Genomic DNA, 15,606 nt, shown 5'->3' on the forward strand with positions numbered 1-15,606 from the left:
GCGATAGTTCTCGACCCGATTTCATTCACGGTGATTTTCACCTATCGGGATACCCATATCCCACGAGGTCCCATGTGGTCGGTGCTGATAAGCATTGAATTGGACCGATATCGAATTGTGGCGGGTTTCTGCGAGTATAAAAGCTCGGCTCCTTGGGACACAGGACATCAGTAGCTCTCCGGAGCTCTCTAAGGAAGAATACGAGGAATCCTCCGAAGAAGACTTTGCACGCTTCTCCAAACGAAAAGTTCGTACGAACCAGCGTACCAGCTACCACGAAAACAAAGAGTCAAGTAAGTAGGATGTAGATAAAATTGCAAGGGAGTAACGTAAAAATTGTGAAAAAATATATATATATGAAAAATTTCTATCGATGTTAAGAATGCGGCGTACGAGGTACGTTGCATTGCCGGTACGAGCTTGGCAGTATGTCGGCCTTCTGGTGGTATCCCTCGCCTGCCTCACGCTAGGTCTGGTCTCCCGGGATAAGGAAGGCCGAGCGGGAAGCCTGGCGGGACCCGAATTAAAACATCAAGCTCCTCACCAGTAACATTTCGTTTACTAAAATTTCGTCGTATTAGAGTCTTAAAAGTTTGCTTATTCGATTTTTACCTTGTTAGATTTGAAATTTCGAATTTAGTTTATTCGAATCTTAGAACTTGCAATTCAGTTTTGTTACGATTTTATAGATTTTAGATTGTAGGTAGATCGTAGCATCTAACTTATTAGAATAGTAAAACACACTACGGCAAATCTGTCGTTTTCCTCGCAGAGTGGACGCCTGCCCGAATTTGAGCCCTTTCACCAAGATGCCTTCTTGCTCGAGTTTCGAGCAAAACCAGACCAGCATTTCGAAGACGACCAAACAACCTAGAAACTTCAGAATTTCCCTCGTACCAACCGATCCCAGAATGTCCCGATCTCGAAGCTTGGATCGTGCCTCCAGGATACGGTTTCAAACTCGAGCGGACTTTACGAGCAGAATGGAGAGACTGGGCAGACAGAGAAGCAATATCGAATACGATTCTAGACGTACCGTGGAATCGAGACATAGAATACAAGATCGTACAAGACGCGTATCTGATTCTGCAATCCGACTGCAGATCGCTCGATCGCTCGACTCTAGAACTACACAGGATCTTGCTGAACGAAGATTGCTCGAAAGGTCTACCGACATCGATAGGCGTCGTCAAGTAAATAGGCGAATAATCGATTCTCAAGAACGTGGAAACCTTGTACGCTCTATGGAACGACTGACTTTTACCGCCGATTCCCGTCGAGAAAGGAACGAACGATCTCCGAGGAACGTGGATAGACGAAATCGTATCCAAACGACGATCAGACGCGACTCTAGACCGAATCGAGACCACAGATTTTTTACCAGAATGGAAGAACGCGAAGCGACCGACGAACGACGACGTTCTTTCGTTACATCGTTAAGACGTTCCGTAGACAATTTCGATCGAGAGAGAAACGACAGACTGAACTTGGCTCGCGAACGACGTGAATCTTCGCCTGTCAGGGCATCTGAAATTACCGGCAATTACTTAAAGGAACGACGAGTTAGGAGTTTGTCCAACGATCGAAGATCAGAACGTCGATCGTTCGTGGATTCTAGAAGAAATTCGGAAAGGCGATCTGCACCCGTCGAATCTGAAAACCATGTAGAAGATAGAACCGATCGCAGACTCGTGAAACGGACAGATAATCGTCTCTTTGATCAACGTGTAGATCGTAGACTTAGCGAAGAAGGAGTTCACCGTCGTCTTGCAGACCAAACAGCTGAACGTCGACTCATGGAACGAAGAACCGATCGACGTCTCATTGAACAAAGGGCTGATCGACGACGACTGGCCGTGGAAAGGCGATCCACGTCCGTCGAATCTCGAATCCGCAAAGAAGCCAGAACCACCGATCAACGACACAGGGAAAGGCGATCCGCGTCTATCGAATCCCAGAACCGTGTAGAAGCTAGAGCTGATCGCCAACAATCGGAACGAAGAACTAATCGACGTCTCATGGAACAAAGGGCCGACCGACTCGTCGTGGAAAGACGATCCACACCCGTTGAATCTCGATTCCGCACAGAAGCCAGGACCATCGATCAACGACACAGGGAAAGGCGATCCGCGTCTATCGAATCCCAGAACCGTGTAGAAGCTAGAGCTGATCGACAACTTGTGGAACGAAGAACCGACGCACGACTCATTGAACAAAGGGCTGATCGACAACTTGTGGAACGAAGAACCGACGCACGACTCATTGAACAAAGGGCTGATCGACGACGACTGGCCGTGGAAAGGCGATCCACACTCGTTGAATCTCGATTCCGCAAAGAAGCCAGAACCACCGATCAACGACACAGGGAAAGGCGATCCGCGTCTATCGAATCCCAGAACCGTGTAGAAGCTAGAGCTGATCGGCAACAACTGGAACGAAGAACTAACCGATATCTCGTGGAACAAAGGACCGACCGACTCGTCGTGGAAAGGCGATCAACACCCGTTGAATCTCGATTCCGCAAAGAAGCCAGAACCACCGATCAACGACACAGGGAAAGGCGATCCGCGTCTATCGAATCTCAAAATCGTGAAGAAGCTAGAGCTGATCGACAACTTGTGGAACGAAGAACCGACGCACGATTCATTGAACAAAGGGCTGATCGACGACGACTGGCCGTGGAAAGGCGATCCACGTCCGTCGAATCTCGAGTTCGCGGAGAAACCAGAACTGATCGTCGACTTATGAAAGAAAGAGCTGATCGTCAACTCGTGGAACGTCGTCTCACAGGGCGGAGAATCGATCGGCGAGACTCGAACTCAAGACGATCGGTACGACAGACGCTTGACATCGATAGATCTCAAGGTACCGGCACTATGCTTACTCGTCTTGAAAATGGCATTCGCTCTAGCCAGAAGGGACAAAGATTTGCTGACGAAGCACGCGCAACCCTGGCAACTTCTCCGGATAGATCTATGAACGACATCGGACGATCTCGCTCCGTGGAAAGGGATATTCGCTCCGCGGATAGAGATTCTCGTTCTCGAAGCCAATCGATCCAAGATTCGAGCGTTCTGCGAGGACGAGACCGATCTCGACAACGGATTTCCAGGATCCCTGTCGGTACACGTTCCTCGACAGTACGAGAGAAAAGTCAGGCACGCGACAATGATTTCATACCCAGGATGAAGATTTTAGACGCCACGGACTTCCTAAAACAACGAAACTCCATGAATTACACGTTTACATTTGAAATTATCCGTCAGGCACTCACAATTGGACTTTGTACGATGTACGGATTATCCATTTTCTACGGGAAACGTTCTTTCATTAGGTAAGCAAATACCGTATCTGTATCGCTTGTATCGGTAGCCTAATTAAAACAGAAATGTACATTAACGATATTAATGGAATGCGACCGTTTGTTACAGAAACTTGGTGAGACAGGGACCGCAATTTACTACATATGGTAGACTCTTATCCTAAGGAAAAACAACGATCCGCTACTTCCAAGACCTGCTTTTAGTCATTGTTCTAGTGTAATTTTTTCTTCCACTATACTATGTACTTGCTATGTACTTAACGAAAAAACTGTATATTGGTGTACAGCTGATAAAAGTAATCTGCGTAGAGACAGAAATGTGTCGCATGTATTTAAAAAGATATATTTTATCTGAATAAACTGTTCGAACGAAAGTCAAACACCGTGTACTCGCTGTGAATATTTTCCTGAAACGATTCTCCCATCACGCGTCGCACGCATACACGGTACAGTAGCACAAGCATACGTCGTACTAAAGAAATATTAAGTTAGAAAGTAGAGTCAAAGAGAAGAGAAGTGATTTATTAAAGTCATAATCTCATGGTTTTGTACATTACGGCTTAGAAGTAATTATAAAAAAATTCAGTGATTTTCACATAATATATCCAGTCTCGAAGAAGTAACCGTAGTACTCGGTGTAATTATAAACAATTTGATAAAAACAGGTACAAAACAGACGAAAGCAAACAATTGTATTCTACGATCATCCTGTAACAAAGTCGTTTAACATCGTTACGTCTAGGATACGTCGAATTTGTGCGATATGCGTGTGCTTAGTTAGTCGCGAGAGCATAGAGTGTCAACTGTGATTGCTAAAACGTTTAATGAATATTTCTAAAGTGTATATAAATATACGTACTATACAAGTGGACGATTCGATTATAGATGGATTCGTTGATGGCGAAGAACGAGTGTGAATATAAATATGAAATAAATACAATTATTCGAACGATTCGATACGACGCTTAGCATATCCTGAAAAAGCCTCGTGTAAAAAATTAACTTCTATGCGCGACTTTGGAAGAGACGTTTCCCCTATGTTTATACGGTCTATCTATTCGAATGCCAGAACGACGACAAATAGAAGGTTATAAAGCTAGTTCCGAATTGGAAGCAGTCAGGTTCTTTTCTTTCCTCAACGATCGTTAAACCTACGTTATTAGATAAATAAAAAGTCTGCTTTTAGTAAATATAGATCAAAATATCTCTATGTTCTCGTTTGATATTTCACTATTATTAGTTTTATTACTCCGACACTGTGGACGTTGTCCATGCGTAATGCACGCACAATGGCAAGAAGGAACGTCGACGAGAAGTTACGATAAAACTGTAACTTTGTTACTTGTCCGTCTCTCTTTCTTCCTTCCTCCCTCCCTCCCTTCCTTTTCTTTTTTCTTCTTCTAACTTTGGCAGTGATCGCAGTCGATCGTTACGCGCGAGCTTTCCCAGGATCGATACGATTTCACTAAATATCCGTATCTTGTGACGCAAGAATAACTAAATATACCGCAGACGCGATCACCAACAACCGATCGTGTCGCGTTCCTGGTAAGGTCGATAAAAAACAACGCACCGACCAAACCATATTGGCTGTACTTTCGCTCGCATATGTATAAAGTGCCTAACAACGCGATAGCTTCTTCCAACAAATACCTATGATTCGTTTCAGTACAGATACGAATTATCACAATGCCCGATATCGAATCGAGAAATTGCAATCCGTCGATTTCTCGATATTTCACGAGCACCACTTTACACGCATATCTAATCTAGTTCATCTAGAATCTCAATGAACATTGGCGATCTCTTGAAGCATTCCAAGAATATGATCAAGCTCTTGTCGGAAATAGCACAATTGTCGATTTTTACCCTTCTCGTTTTTACAGTCTTTGCACTGGGTTCTATTTCTTAGCAAATCGCGCACTAAACTCTGCAACGTCATCTCGCGGCTTTCGTGTCGTTGTTGGAGAATCGTTATCTTGTCCTGCAACAGCTGCAACTGTTCCGTACTCTGAAACGAAAGGTGCGACAATTACAAAGAGACGCGTAAAACGAACGCCTGTTCAACGCCTGTCTCTTACTACCGTACCGGTGTTGACAAGTACTTCACTTTTTCATTCAACGTTTTCACTTTATTCTCCAAATGCTGGCGTTCAGCCTTCAGAACGATCACCTGTTCCTTGTAGTCTCTGAGCTTCTCGATTTGCTGCTTCAAGTGAGATATCACAGCTACTTGAGTATTTATCTGACCCTGTTAACAGAAACGGAGCTTTTATCGATCAAATTGGCCGTAAAAAGATGACCAGAGTACTACGTGCAAACGCTTTATCACGTTAATCTAACGTAGTAGACGACAGACTTTTACGCGTTTATCGCGAGCTAAAAAATACACGTGGACGAACATGATACGCGAAAATCAAGACGCCTCTAATGGCGAATTAAATTTTTCCCTCGATTCCGTTTCTTCGACCGATAAGTTTTGTACAGATACAAATGCCCATAAACATTCCCACTCTACTGATAAATAAACGAGAAAGCGAAATAAACACTGCACGTAATACTACGAACCTGTAACTTTACCACTTTAGAATCTCCGAATTTCACGCTATACTCCTTCAACAAAGTGGCCATCTCGCGTTCATGTTCCTCTTGCAAGAGGTTCAGATCGTGAAGCCGTTTGTTCTTTAAAGCCATGAAATCCTTATTCATCTTGTTTAGTTCCTCTTTCAGAATATCATTCTCATCGGCCAATCTCTTCACCAGATTGCTATCTCCGTTCTCGGTGTACTGCATCGGATCGTAAAGCTTTTGTACGGAAGCGGTCAATCGTTGAGCGTTTGTGTCCGACACGTGGCCATTTTGGTAGACGTTCGAATTCTGATCGTTCCCTTCGATAGACCTCAAAGTCAACAGCTTCGAATCCGACGATACCATGCCGCGATTCCTCTCAAAGTTCGTAGTCCTCGCCGATCTTCTATCGTTCAACAATTTCTCTCTCTCCTTCTGCAGTCTTGCGTTCGTCTTTTGTAAGTCTTGCGATTCTTTCGTCAGCTTCGAAATCGTTTTATCTTTGTTCGCCAGTTCCAGTTTCAATCCACGTATCGTGGCCATCAGATAAGCGTCCTCTTTGGAATTCTGACACTTCGAACTACCTTTCACAGAAGATTTTCCAACGTCTTTCTTCCCTGTATCTTCCTTCTCGAACGAACCTGCCCTCTCCTCCTTCCTAATAGTCTCCACGCTCTTGCTCTCCACAGGTTTCGATGCAGTCTGCGTAAACATATCATTGCATATCTTACGATTCTTCGTGTTAGCCTCCAACAGTTTGCCGTCCAATTCCATCACTTGACTAGTATACTTCTCCCTCATATCCGAGAACTTTCTCTGGAATTCCACCATTTTCTCTTGGGCCAAATCGTCTTTCGCTTTAATTTCGTTTTCCAGGCTCGCGATCCTATCCTCTAACAGCTTAACCTTCTCGGCCCCGACCTTCTCCTGTTCCGAATTCGCGGTCAATATTAGAGCAGACACCGAATCGGGATTCTTCCTCTTAAGTATCCTCTCCATTTCACGAACTTGTCTGTTCAAGTCCGTAATCTTTTTGCTATCGAGAATCACTTGGTCCTTCAATTTCTGTGTCAACTGTTTCTCACGTTCCACGTGACTCTTAGATATTTGCAGTTTCTCCGACAAATTACCTTCCTTCACCCTTAATTCTAACAATTCTTTCTCCAACGGTAGAACGTTTTGTTGCATCTTATCGAGCTCTTGCTTCGCTATTCGTAATTGTTCCGTCTTAGAGCTTAGTTTTACCGTCAAGTCCTCCACTTGCTTCTTCAGTTGCAGCTCCGCGGTGGTCATCGCTTGTAATCGATCCGTGATAAAGTCGTTCTTCGTTCTCAATTGTTCCTTGAACATCTCCAATTCGTCGTTCAAAAGACTATTTTGTTGAACCAGATCTTCGTTCTTCAACGCGTAGTCTGCGTTCTTGTCTCGCAGCTCGGAGACTTCGAGGTTCAGTTTCAAAGTCTCCTCCTCCAGATCCTTAACTCTATCCGCAAGTTCCTGTATCTTACCAGATTCTAACGCCGTACTCCTTTGCTTTTGCAGCTGTTTCATTTCTTCTTGCATTCCCTTCGTACCTTGCATCAACTTTTTGTTTTCCGTTTCATAAGCCCGAATTAAATCCTCTTGCCTCTCCAGTTCCTTTTCTAGAAGCACGATCTTCGTATCTTTCTTTGGCTGTGATTCCGAGCGTTTCTCGTTTAACGACAGCTCGTCCACCTTCGCCTTTAGAACCATGTTTTGCTTCTTCAACGCGAACAGTTCTTCCTCGAACGATATACGCATACTGTCCATTTGATTCTTGTGCATTTTCACTTCCGACTCCAGCTGTTGTTTCAAAAGACCGTTCTTATGCCTTTCTTCGCGACATAATAATTCCCAATTTGTTTTCGTTACATGCTGTTTCGTGTCACCGCCGGCCATCGTTTTTGCCTGACTGTCCGGTGATTTAGTAGCTTGGTACGACTTGTACGTGGAAGACAAAGCGAGATTGGAAACAGTCTTAACGGAATTTTTCTTTGGCTTTAAAGTTACGGCCTTGGTCTTGGGCGGAATTTTCGTGATCGGTTTGACCGTAGGCTGCAATTTCGGCTTCAACGTTGGCGATCGTCCGATCAAAGTGTTGCTAGGTTTCTTCGCTGTATCCGAAGGTTTGCTTGCTCTTAGATTTTCTACGGAACTTCTAAATGACAATGGCTTACAAATCTGGTCGTAACTCTTAGACTTGGAGAACTTTAACTCTTTCTTTTGCGTTTTGTTACTCGACGCGCCAAACGGACGAATGGCTTTGCGCTCTACGCTACCGCGTTCGCAAGTTGGAACGTTAACGTTAAATTTCATCTCGGAACTTGAGATCGTTTTATGCACGGTTGCTTTTGATTCGTCCGTGGGTTCTTTGCTTCGTCGCGTTGTATCTTCCGTCGACTTTTCGGCTAATAACTTTGGGATTGCATCCGCGAATAATTCTAATCTTGGTGTCAGATCAACGGTATACAGTTCTTCCTTAGAATCGAGCACCTTTTTATTATCCTTTGTCACAGCTACGTTTCTAGGAGATACTTGATCCGTTCTCTCAATTACTTCCTCGTACTCTTCGTTCTTACCGCTATTATTAACGTTCGGAGATTGTTTTCGTTCACCACTGTGACCGCTCGTGTCCGTCCCGATAATTTCATTCGTCCGAGGTAGTTCCTTCTCCAATATGTCGGAGATTTCCTTCTCGGGAAACTCAGGACTTTTGTCATTCGTGGTTTCTCCATCCAAAATGCATAATTTTTCGTCCATAGGCTTTGAATTAGACTGCTTCGATTCTTGTTCCTTTTTATTAGACTGCCCTTGCAAGAGTTTCAAAAAATGGGAAAAATCTTCCTGTCCAAAACTTGAACTACCTGACATACCACCCTCCGCTTTCTCCTTGGACTTTCTCAGCAAATCCTCAAAAAAATCCTTATCCACATCCGTTATTTCTTTTTGCAGGTTATCCTTATCCGACTCCAGCTTTCTTGTACTTTTTAGTTCTTCCGACTTGGAATGTCTTTCAATAGGATCGTCCAAATCAGAACTGCTCGACACCTCTACCTTCTGCTCTTCAAATTTTCTTCTCTGAAGTTCTAAAGATTTAGGAGCTTTCGGACCATTCAAATTTTCATATATAACTTCGAATCCAGGACTACCACCGTCTCTCTTCTTTTCACTCTTTGGACTCTTTTTGATTTTCTCGGTCTCTTTGTGCACCTCCTCCTCTATCAGTTGAAATATATCAGCTTCTAATTGTCTAACCCTGCTAAAGCTTTCTATGTCTTCGGGAATATTCTCAGGTACTAATGTATCAGACTTTGATCCGCTTTTAGATAGACTATTACTATTTTTTCTTACGAGCTTCTCAGCCTCCTCTAACAGTTCTTCCACCGATTTCTCCTCCTCCGTAGGATTTTTGGCAGAGTTCCGAGACTTTGAACGATCCGTAGCTGAACTAGGACTAAGAGCTCCAGCTATCTTACTCATTTCTTCCAAAATACTACCTATATCCTCATCGGTTGCATCTGCACGAAACAAGGAAAATTCAAATCCAGCTGTACTTGGAAACTCGTACAAAAGTTCCACCGTCTGTTTGGCTTTCGATACTTACTTTCAAAATCAGAAGGATATTTGTCGAACGCAGCAGAAGCCAGAATGTCGCACAAAGTATCGTCCCTGTCTTTCGTCTCAACTTCGCTCTTATGCATAGCCTATGCAGAATAAAAGGAATAAATAATAGATAAATAATACACGTTATCGGTTATTTAAATACGTATTATACGGTCGATACGATAATCGTAATTACTTTGCACATCTTCTCCTTTTCAAGAAATTCTTTCATCGATGAACTAACATCTGGTGAAGGGGATGGAGATCGCTTTGTCTTCGCGTCTATCGGAACAGCATGAGAAATATCCAGCCAAGTATCCGGCTTCTTCAACCACCATTTCTCCTCTTCGTGCTTATCTTCTGGCTCCGATCTCTTAACAACCACCTTAGGTTTTTCTTTTATTCTAATTGAATTTTCTCCTACGCTAATGCTAATGGACGTACCCAGAGTATCATCTTCGGTCGAGATCAACTGTTGACGAATTAAAAATACGATCATAATTAATGCGAGTGAATACAAAACTCGACGTATTTTAATCTCTTAGTTCGAATATATCGCATTAACTGGCACGAATTTACCGATAAATCGTCGAAAACGGCGAAAACCGTCGAACGTCTTTTGGAAAGTAAAATAGGTTAACATAGCTATCGAGAAGTATTCCAAACACTTACATCCTCGTAACGAGGGGACTTTCGAGGGTTCGAAGACATTCGGATTTTTCACTAACAACACCTCCGAAGAACGTAATCCAAATAATAAATCATCTTTTCGAAGTCGTTTGACACTTGGCGTACTTTTTGTTTGTTTGATAATTTTAATTCGCTCGATGGCCGTCTCGCAGCGACCTCACCTATCCAGTAACGTAAAGTACCTTTTAAATTTCAAAACGTCAAAAAGAAAGAGAGAGAGAGAGGATAAATATGCAACGATTATACAATGAAATAAATAAGTTAAAGGAGATAATAAACAGGGTAACAATTAATAGAAAAATACGTTTTACTGCTCTCTATTTAGAATTTATTTCTTTTTTATCGTTGTGCAATGATTGCAACTTTTCAATCGTTAAACCGTTAGACAGTTGTAGAGAACGTTTCATATTTAATAAAGAATTCTGTACAAAGGGATGACGAGTGCATCTAATATCCAATAACAACGAATAATAGAATCAAAGTTTAATAACATTTTTAGCGTAGAAAGCGTTAAACATTATCCACGATCGTTCCGCGTAAATCCAACGATCATCGTTCTTCCTAACAACATACACGTTCGTTCGATCGATGTTAACGATTACGAAAACTGGCATTTATTACGCTATAAGAGCAAGACGTGAAATAAAAAAAGAGATGAGTTAATTACATATACGATACAAGATGAATACAAACCTAACATCTTTTCAACTATATATCACAATTTCGTGTATATGAATATCTAATATCTGTTAAAATATATGTGTATATATATATATATTTATATATTTATATATTCTATATGAAATATCGATCATACATGATATATTCTATATGAAAAGATATACATATATATATATATACATAATATATCATCTTATTTTAAAATGCGAAGGCGATCCGTGAATCCTTTATCTACATAAATTCTTAAGCGTACATCGCAACATTGCCTCACTTTACTTTCTCCCCTATCAACAATCGACTATCATTTATACTGTATACATTTTCGTTCATAAAAATAGTATTACAATATTAACGTATCGATAGCGTGTGCTCGAAATAATTTCATAGGTACATGTTCTTCCCTGGAAGATTAAAAAAAACAAATTATCAACAAAATCTATGTAACGATGGCCGTATCGATACGAATACAATAGTAACGCGACTGACTTACCGTTCAAGGCTTAAAAAATAAAAATTTACGCGACGTCACGTTACCGGCGATTTCGTAAAATGATCAATGTCCATAGCACACGTGCAGTTTGAATAATTCTTTGTTAGCGAAACTCGTGTTACATTCGTCGCAGTAGCGCTTGATATCTAGCACTTTGATCGCGGCGGACATTTTGCTCGCGACACTACCTCCGATTGCCTTCATCAAAGCTTTACCAGATGCCTTATTTCTGTGCATGAAATTTCGAAAACTTCTTCGTAATTTCTTAATCGACACATTCGTGCTATCGGGTTTTCGTATCTTACCATTTCTCAGACAAACATCTTGGCTTCTCAAATATCTCGTCGAATAATTTATCCCTCCGATCCGATGCGAACCGACTTTCCCCGACTTGAATTTATCCTTGGGTAGATTTCGCGATGATTTCCATTTTGCTATACTAAAATTATCGGTGTGCTGCGCACCGTTTAATCGCGTATCGCAATTAACTCTATCGTTTCGTACGTTTACATGGTAATTGTTAGGCAGTGCATCGATCTCGTCGGTTAGGGATAACATAGCGGCCGATACCGATCCGTCCACTACCAGATCCTCCAGATCCGACAGCTGTTCCGTCTTAATATCCGATTTTACTTTGTTCTTCATTTGTTTCGGCATCTTTTTCAACGGTAATTTTAATTTGCTCGCAATATTCCGAACTTTCGTCTTATCCGCTGCATGTTGATCGCTTTGCGATCTTTGATTCTTATTCGTGGATCTAGAATATTTCCGTATCGCTTCTCTATAATCAATGGTCCCTTTTCTCGGTCTTAAGACGCGTCCCTCGAAATCGAATTTCTCAATCTTAATCTGCGACACATCGAATTCCGTCGGGCCTGACAGTTTTGTCCGCACGATCGTTGTCGACCTATTCCCACTGTTGTTCAACGACGAACAAGTGGCAAGCTTTTTCCTAATTCCCACGTAATCCACAGAACCTTTTCTAGGCCTCAAATTACGAACTATCGCGTCTTTCGAAGTTTCTTTTTTCCCGCTACTGGATTTATCCGTCGATGATCTGAAATTCGCAAATCTAGTTGTTCGCGAATCCTTAACCTCGTTCACAAGCTTGACTAAATTCGATCGTTCCTTGAACGCTTGATGCGCCAACAAATTCCCCCGCATAGCTCGCGATACGTTATTAACGCAGCTATCGTTGTCCTGTCTCATGGCGTTTATTCCACTACATCTGGATATTTCGTTCTCGTAGTTCGTACGTACGGTTTCATTACTTTGGTCCGCTTTATCACAGTAACAAGCGCAACGTGCATACGAAGTATACGTTATAGGATCGGCAATATCATCGGATTGCACACCGTTCATCGGATAAGTTACCGAACTCATCGTAGTATTTATGTAGTCGTTATCGTCGTACAGGTCGTAATCCGGTGGCTCTACTTTGATCTTGATGTTCTCTATGTGCACCATCGGCACACCGACTCTCTCCTTCGAATCCTCCTTTCGCATCCATGACAACTGATTCTTCAAACCCGCGTCTGTCTTCAGACAGTCCATGTAGAATTTGTGAAACTCCTCTAGCTTGTAACTGCACCGATGACACATGTGCTTCGGCAACAGGTCCATTTCGTGCACCTGCAGGATACACAGCCGATGCGAATGCGAGTGTTTGTTAAGTTCACGTGGTCGCTTATAGGAAACGAGGTGGGGACACTACACGTGCTCTACAAATATACACGGAGGAAGTTAAAGGGCGGAGAGATTCAAGGGATCCACGTTCCATTCTTTACTTACCATATAAAATCATTAAAACGTTTTGTACGATATAAAAATGACAAGGACCACATTCTACGACATCGTTCGGAACGAAGCGTAAGATGACATTTTTAAACGTGCAATAAAATTCGATTAGTTTCGCTGAAACGATTAATACGCGTTTTCTATTGAAACGAAGAGAACAGGTTATATAATGGAGAAGAAAAAAAAGAAAAAATATTTCGATGCCAACGGCACGTGTACGGTATCTTTCTTCCTATTTATACGATAATATTCTTGTTAAAATCGTTGAAATATGAGTTACACGTATTTATACAAAGTTCTAAATATATATTACGTTTAATTCTCTGAAATTATCACGCACTCTAACCGATAGAAGCTAAACAGGGACGAAAATCTAAAGCGATATTCGTTTAGCACGACGGAATATTCCGTATTTTTTCCGTATTTTTCCGTATTTTTCCGTATTTTCCATATCTAAGAGAAATTCTACTTTGAAATAGTCCGATTTAAACTGGCGATTTTATCGATAATAACGAGTTAAAAGAAACGATTACGATTTAAAGTTATGCAATACGTTAAAAGTGTTTACGAGGCTCATTGGCGCGAAGTAACAATAACCTCACTTTTAGGTATCATAAATACAACCAATAAACCTATTTACGGAAAAGTTTCAACTTTTAGTAAACATAATCCAACCAGTTAGAAAGATACGCGTAAAAATACACGGATCTGGTACGCGAATGAATTTTCATTAAAAGGAAACATCGTTACGTTTTGATAATAGATTTTGTGGCAAAAAGGTGGTTTAGGAGGGGGCGTGAATGATGTCAGGAAAGAACAGCCAAGTACATACATACTTACACGGTACACGTGAAATTCATAACGAAACGATACGAATGTAGAAGGGAGAAGAGCGATATGACACGTACCATGATCGGGAGAATGGCGTTGATTTTCTTCACGTGGTTCTCATTCTTGTCAAAAATGTTAATCGAGATACCGGATTGCTTGCCGCAAAGGCGGCAGACGCGACTAGATTCGAGGGTCTCCATAACGGTATAGGGAGAATTAATTTGTCCGGGAGAATGTCGTGAGTGGCGAGCGAGGAGCCGCGTGCGTGCGTGTCTCTTCTATCCTTGTCGTGATCGCCTCAAGGAGAGCTTTCGCGGCACCCTGTGACCGCGCTTCGCGGGTAATCCCCAAAAGCCCCGCAGAGCGCGAACTTTCTTCTGCGGCCTAACCGCCGCCAGCGTACAATTCTGCGTCACGTTTCACCGTCGGGGTTCGCGCAAACGCGAACCTTCACAAGTGCTGCTAACTCGACGACAAGTTGTGATCGACCGGTACCGCCGCCTCTCAAAACCTTCTACCGGCGGAACGGAAAAATCACCCGACTTCTGCCTTCACGCCTGTCACCACGGTATCACCGTGCTGCTCTTAGGATTGAACGACAGGATCCGTTTATCGTTCTCTCCGCTCGCTCCAGAGAGCAGATCAATTTCGATCGATCCACCACCCACAGAAGTCGGGCAAACGGAGTTCGCCTTTTTCGTCGACGAATCGTAGCTTACCGACATCTGTCGCAGCTTCCTGTATACGCCTGTTACACGGGCGGCGACCTACGTGTCGGTAATGTCGCACGGCCAAACTGCGTTCTAACCTTTTGACGTGTACGAGTGACACACGCTTTTACTTGTTGGGAATTATCGTGATCGATTCGAGCCGAGGATGGAGAATGAGAAATCGTTGGCGGAGAAACATGCCGAGAGAATGAAACGCTTGCGGGAACTGCACGCGAAAAGGGTCGGTGAAAGAACAGAGTAAATCCATCTTAACCTATAATTCGGATTTATCGCTTCCATGTTTTCGAACGTAGCCGTTTCTTACAGAACGTTGTATTCGTAGAACGAGGCCAGACAGCAAAATCACAAAGAAGTTATAGAGGAAGATAAAAGGAACAAGCTTCCTTCGAACTGGGAATCGCGTAAAAGGCAAGCCGAATGGATCGTTCAAGACGAAGCTGCGAGAAAAGCTGCTCAAGAGAAGGTAACCTATAAAAAAAAAAAAGAAGAAAGAAACAATTTACAGGGTTGTAGGTTTATAGGATGTGTCGATCAAATTTATACGTACGGTGCATTTTACAGGGAGAAGACTACGAGAGAACGAAATTACTTCACATCGATGCGACAGAGGCAGAACGTATAGCAAGAAAGAAAAGAAATAGAAAGAATCCAGATCCAGGTTTTTCAGACTACGAACAAGCAGCTATTCGACAATACAACAGACTGGTAAAGAATATCAAACCAAACATGGATTCGTACGACGAGGCTAAAGAAAAATTAGGCCCGGCATTCTACGGAGATAGAAACACTATATTACACGGTCTACACGAAGATAAGAAAGAAGCTGTTGACAAAATGGTGGAAGACTTGGAGAAGCAGTTAGTATTTAGCAG

The 15,606-nt window shown here is 42.4% G+C and overlaps 4 protein-coding genes across 7 annotated transcripts in view; 2 read left to right on the forward strand and 2 right to left on the reverse strand.

The window, feature by feature from the left end:
• LOC139992629 (pre-mRNA-splicing factor SYF2) overlaps window positions 1–15,606 on the forward strand; it is a 76,041-nt gene that overhangs the window by 59,974 nt on the left and 461 nt on the right. Inside the window, exons 2-4 of one of the 2 annotated variants that reach the window (XM_072013646.1) lie at window positions 14,886–14,954; window positions 15,057–15,197; window positions 15,296–15,591. In XM_072013646.1, the coding sequence (XP_071869747.1) occupies window positions 14,922–14,954; window positions 15,057–15,197; window positions 15,296–15,591 (470 nt within the window). In that variant the 5' untranslated portion in view covers window positions 14,886–14,921. Of the gene's footprint in view, window positions 1–14,879; window positions 14,955–15,056; window positions 15,198–15,295; window positions 15,592–15,606 lie in introns of those variants that run through there. The other variant, XM_072013645.1, reaches the window with a different exon arrangement.
• On the forward strand, window positions 170–3,702 carry LOC139992615 (uncharacterized). Its single transcript, XM_072013595.1, has 4 exons — window positions 170–293; window positions 382–546; window positions 773–3,334; window positions 3,432–3,702. The coding sequence occupies exons 2-4, from the start codon at window positions 383–385 to the stop codon at window positions 3,484–3,486; spliced, it is 2,781 nt and encodes a 926-aa protein (XP_071869696.1). The 5' UTR covers window positions 170–293; window position 382; the 3' UTR covers window positions 3,487–3,702.
• Window positions 4,913–10,769, reverse strand: LOC139992608 (uncharacterized). Of its 3 annotated transcripts, none has more exons than XM_072013573.1 (6): window positions 10,187–10,769; window positions 9,711–9,986; window positions 9,516–9,615; window positions 5,903–9,429; window positions 5,412–5,573; window positions 4,913–5,333 (listed from the first exon to the last, which is right to left on the reverse strand). In XM_072013573.1, exons 1-6 carry the CDS (start codon window positions 10,223–10,225, stop codon window positions 5,109–5,111), a joined length of 4,329 nt encoding a protein of 1,442 aa, XP_071869674.1. In that variant the 5' UTR covers window positions 10,226–10,769; the 3' UTR covers window positions 4,913–5,108. The 3 variants fall into 3 exon arrangements, with proteins under 3 accessions (XP_071869674.1, XP_071869676.1, XP_071869673.1); XM_072013575.1 differs by having other exon boundaries at window positions 5,433–5,573; window positions 5,891–9,429; XM_072013572.1 differs by having other exon boundaries at window positions 5,891–9,429.
• Window positions 10,673–14,836, reverse strand: LOC139992622 (uncharacterized). Its single transcript, XM_072013633.1, has 2 exons — window positions 14,081–14,836; window positions 10,673–13,007 (listed from the first exon to the last, which is right to left on the reverse strand). Exons 1-2 carry the CDS (start codon window positions 14,201–14,203, stop codon window positions 11,439–11,441), a joined length of 1,692 nt encoding a protein of 563 aa, XP_071869734.1. The 5' UTR covers window positions 14,204–14,836; the 3' UTR covers window positions 10,673–11,438.

Source organism: Bombus fervidus, chromosome 12, assembly GCF_041682495.2.
Source record: "Bombus fervidus isolate BK054 chromosome 12, iyBomFerv1, whole genome shotgun sequence".
In the NCBI taxonomy this organism is placed as follows: Eukaryota; Metazoa; Arthropoda; class Insecta; order Hymenoptera; family Apidae; genus Bombus; species Bombus fervidus.

Bases quoted from the DNA above. Each gene is read 5' to 3' on its own strand.
- LOC139992608 (XM_072013572.1), bottom strand. From the start codon at position 10,225: ATGTCTTCGAACCCTCGAAAGTCCCCTCGTTACGAGGAT. The intron at 9,616-9,710 runs GTAATTACGATT...TATTCTGCATAG, and splicing joins AAAAGGAGAAGATGTGCAAA to GCTATGCATAAGAGCGAAGT. The intron at 5,574-5,890 runs GTTCGTAGTATT...TTCTGTTAACAG, and splicing joins CTAAAGTGGTAAAGTTACAG to GGTCAGATAAATACTCAAGT.
- LOC139992622 (XM_072013633.1), bottom strand. From the start codon at position 14,203: ATGGAGACCCTCGAATCTAGTCGCGTCTGCCGCCTTTGCGGCAAGCAA. The intron at 13,008-14,080 runs GTACGTGTCATA...TGTATCCTGCAG, and splicing joins ACGCCATTCTCCCGATCATG to GTGCACGAAATGGACCTGTT.
- LOC139992615 (XM_072013595.1), top strand. From the start codon at position 383: ATGCGGCGTACGAGGTACGTTGCATTGCCGGTACGAGCTTGGCAGTAT. The intron at 547-772 runs GTAACATTTCGT...TTTTCCTCGCAG, and splicing joins AAACATCAAGCTCCTCACCA to AGTGGACGCCTGCCCGAATT. The intron at 3,335-3,431 runs GTAAGCAAATAC...CGTTTGTTACAG, and splicing joins GGGAAACGTTCTTTCATTAG to AAACTTGGTGAGACAGGGAC.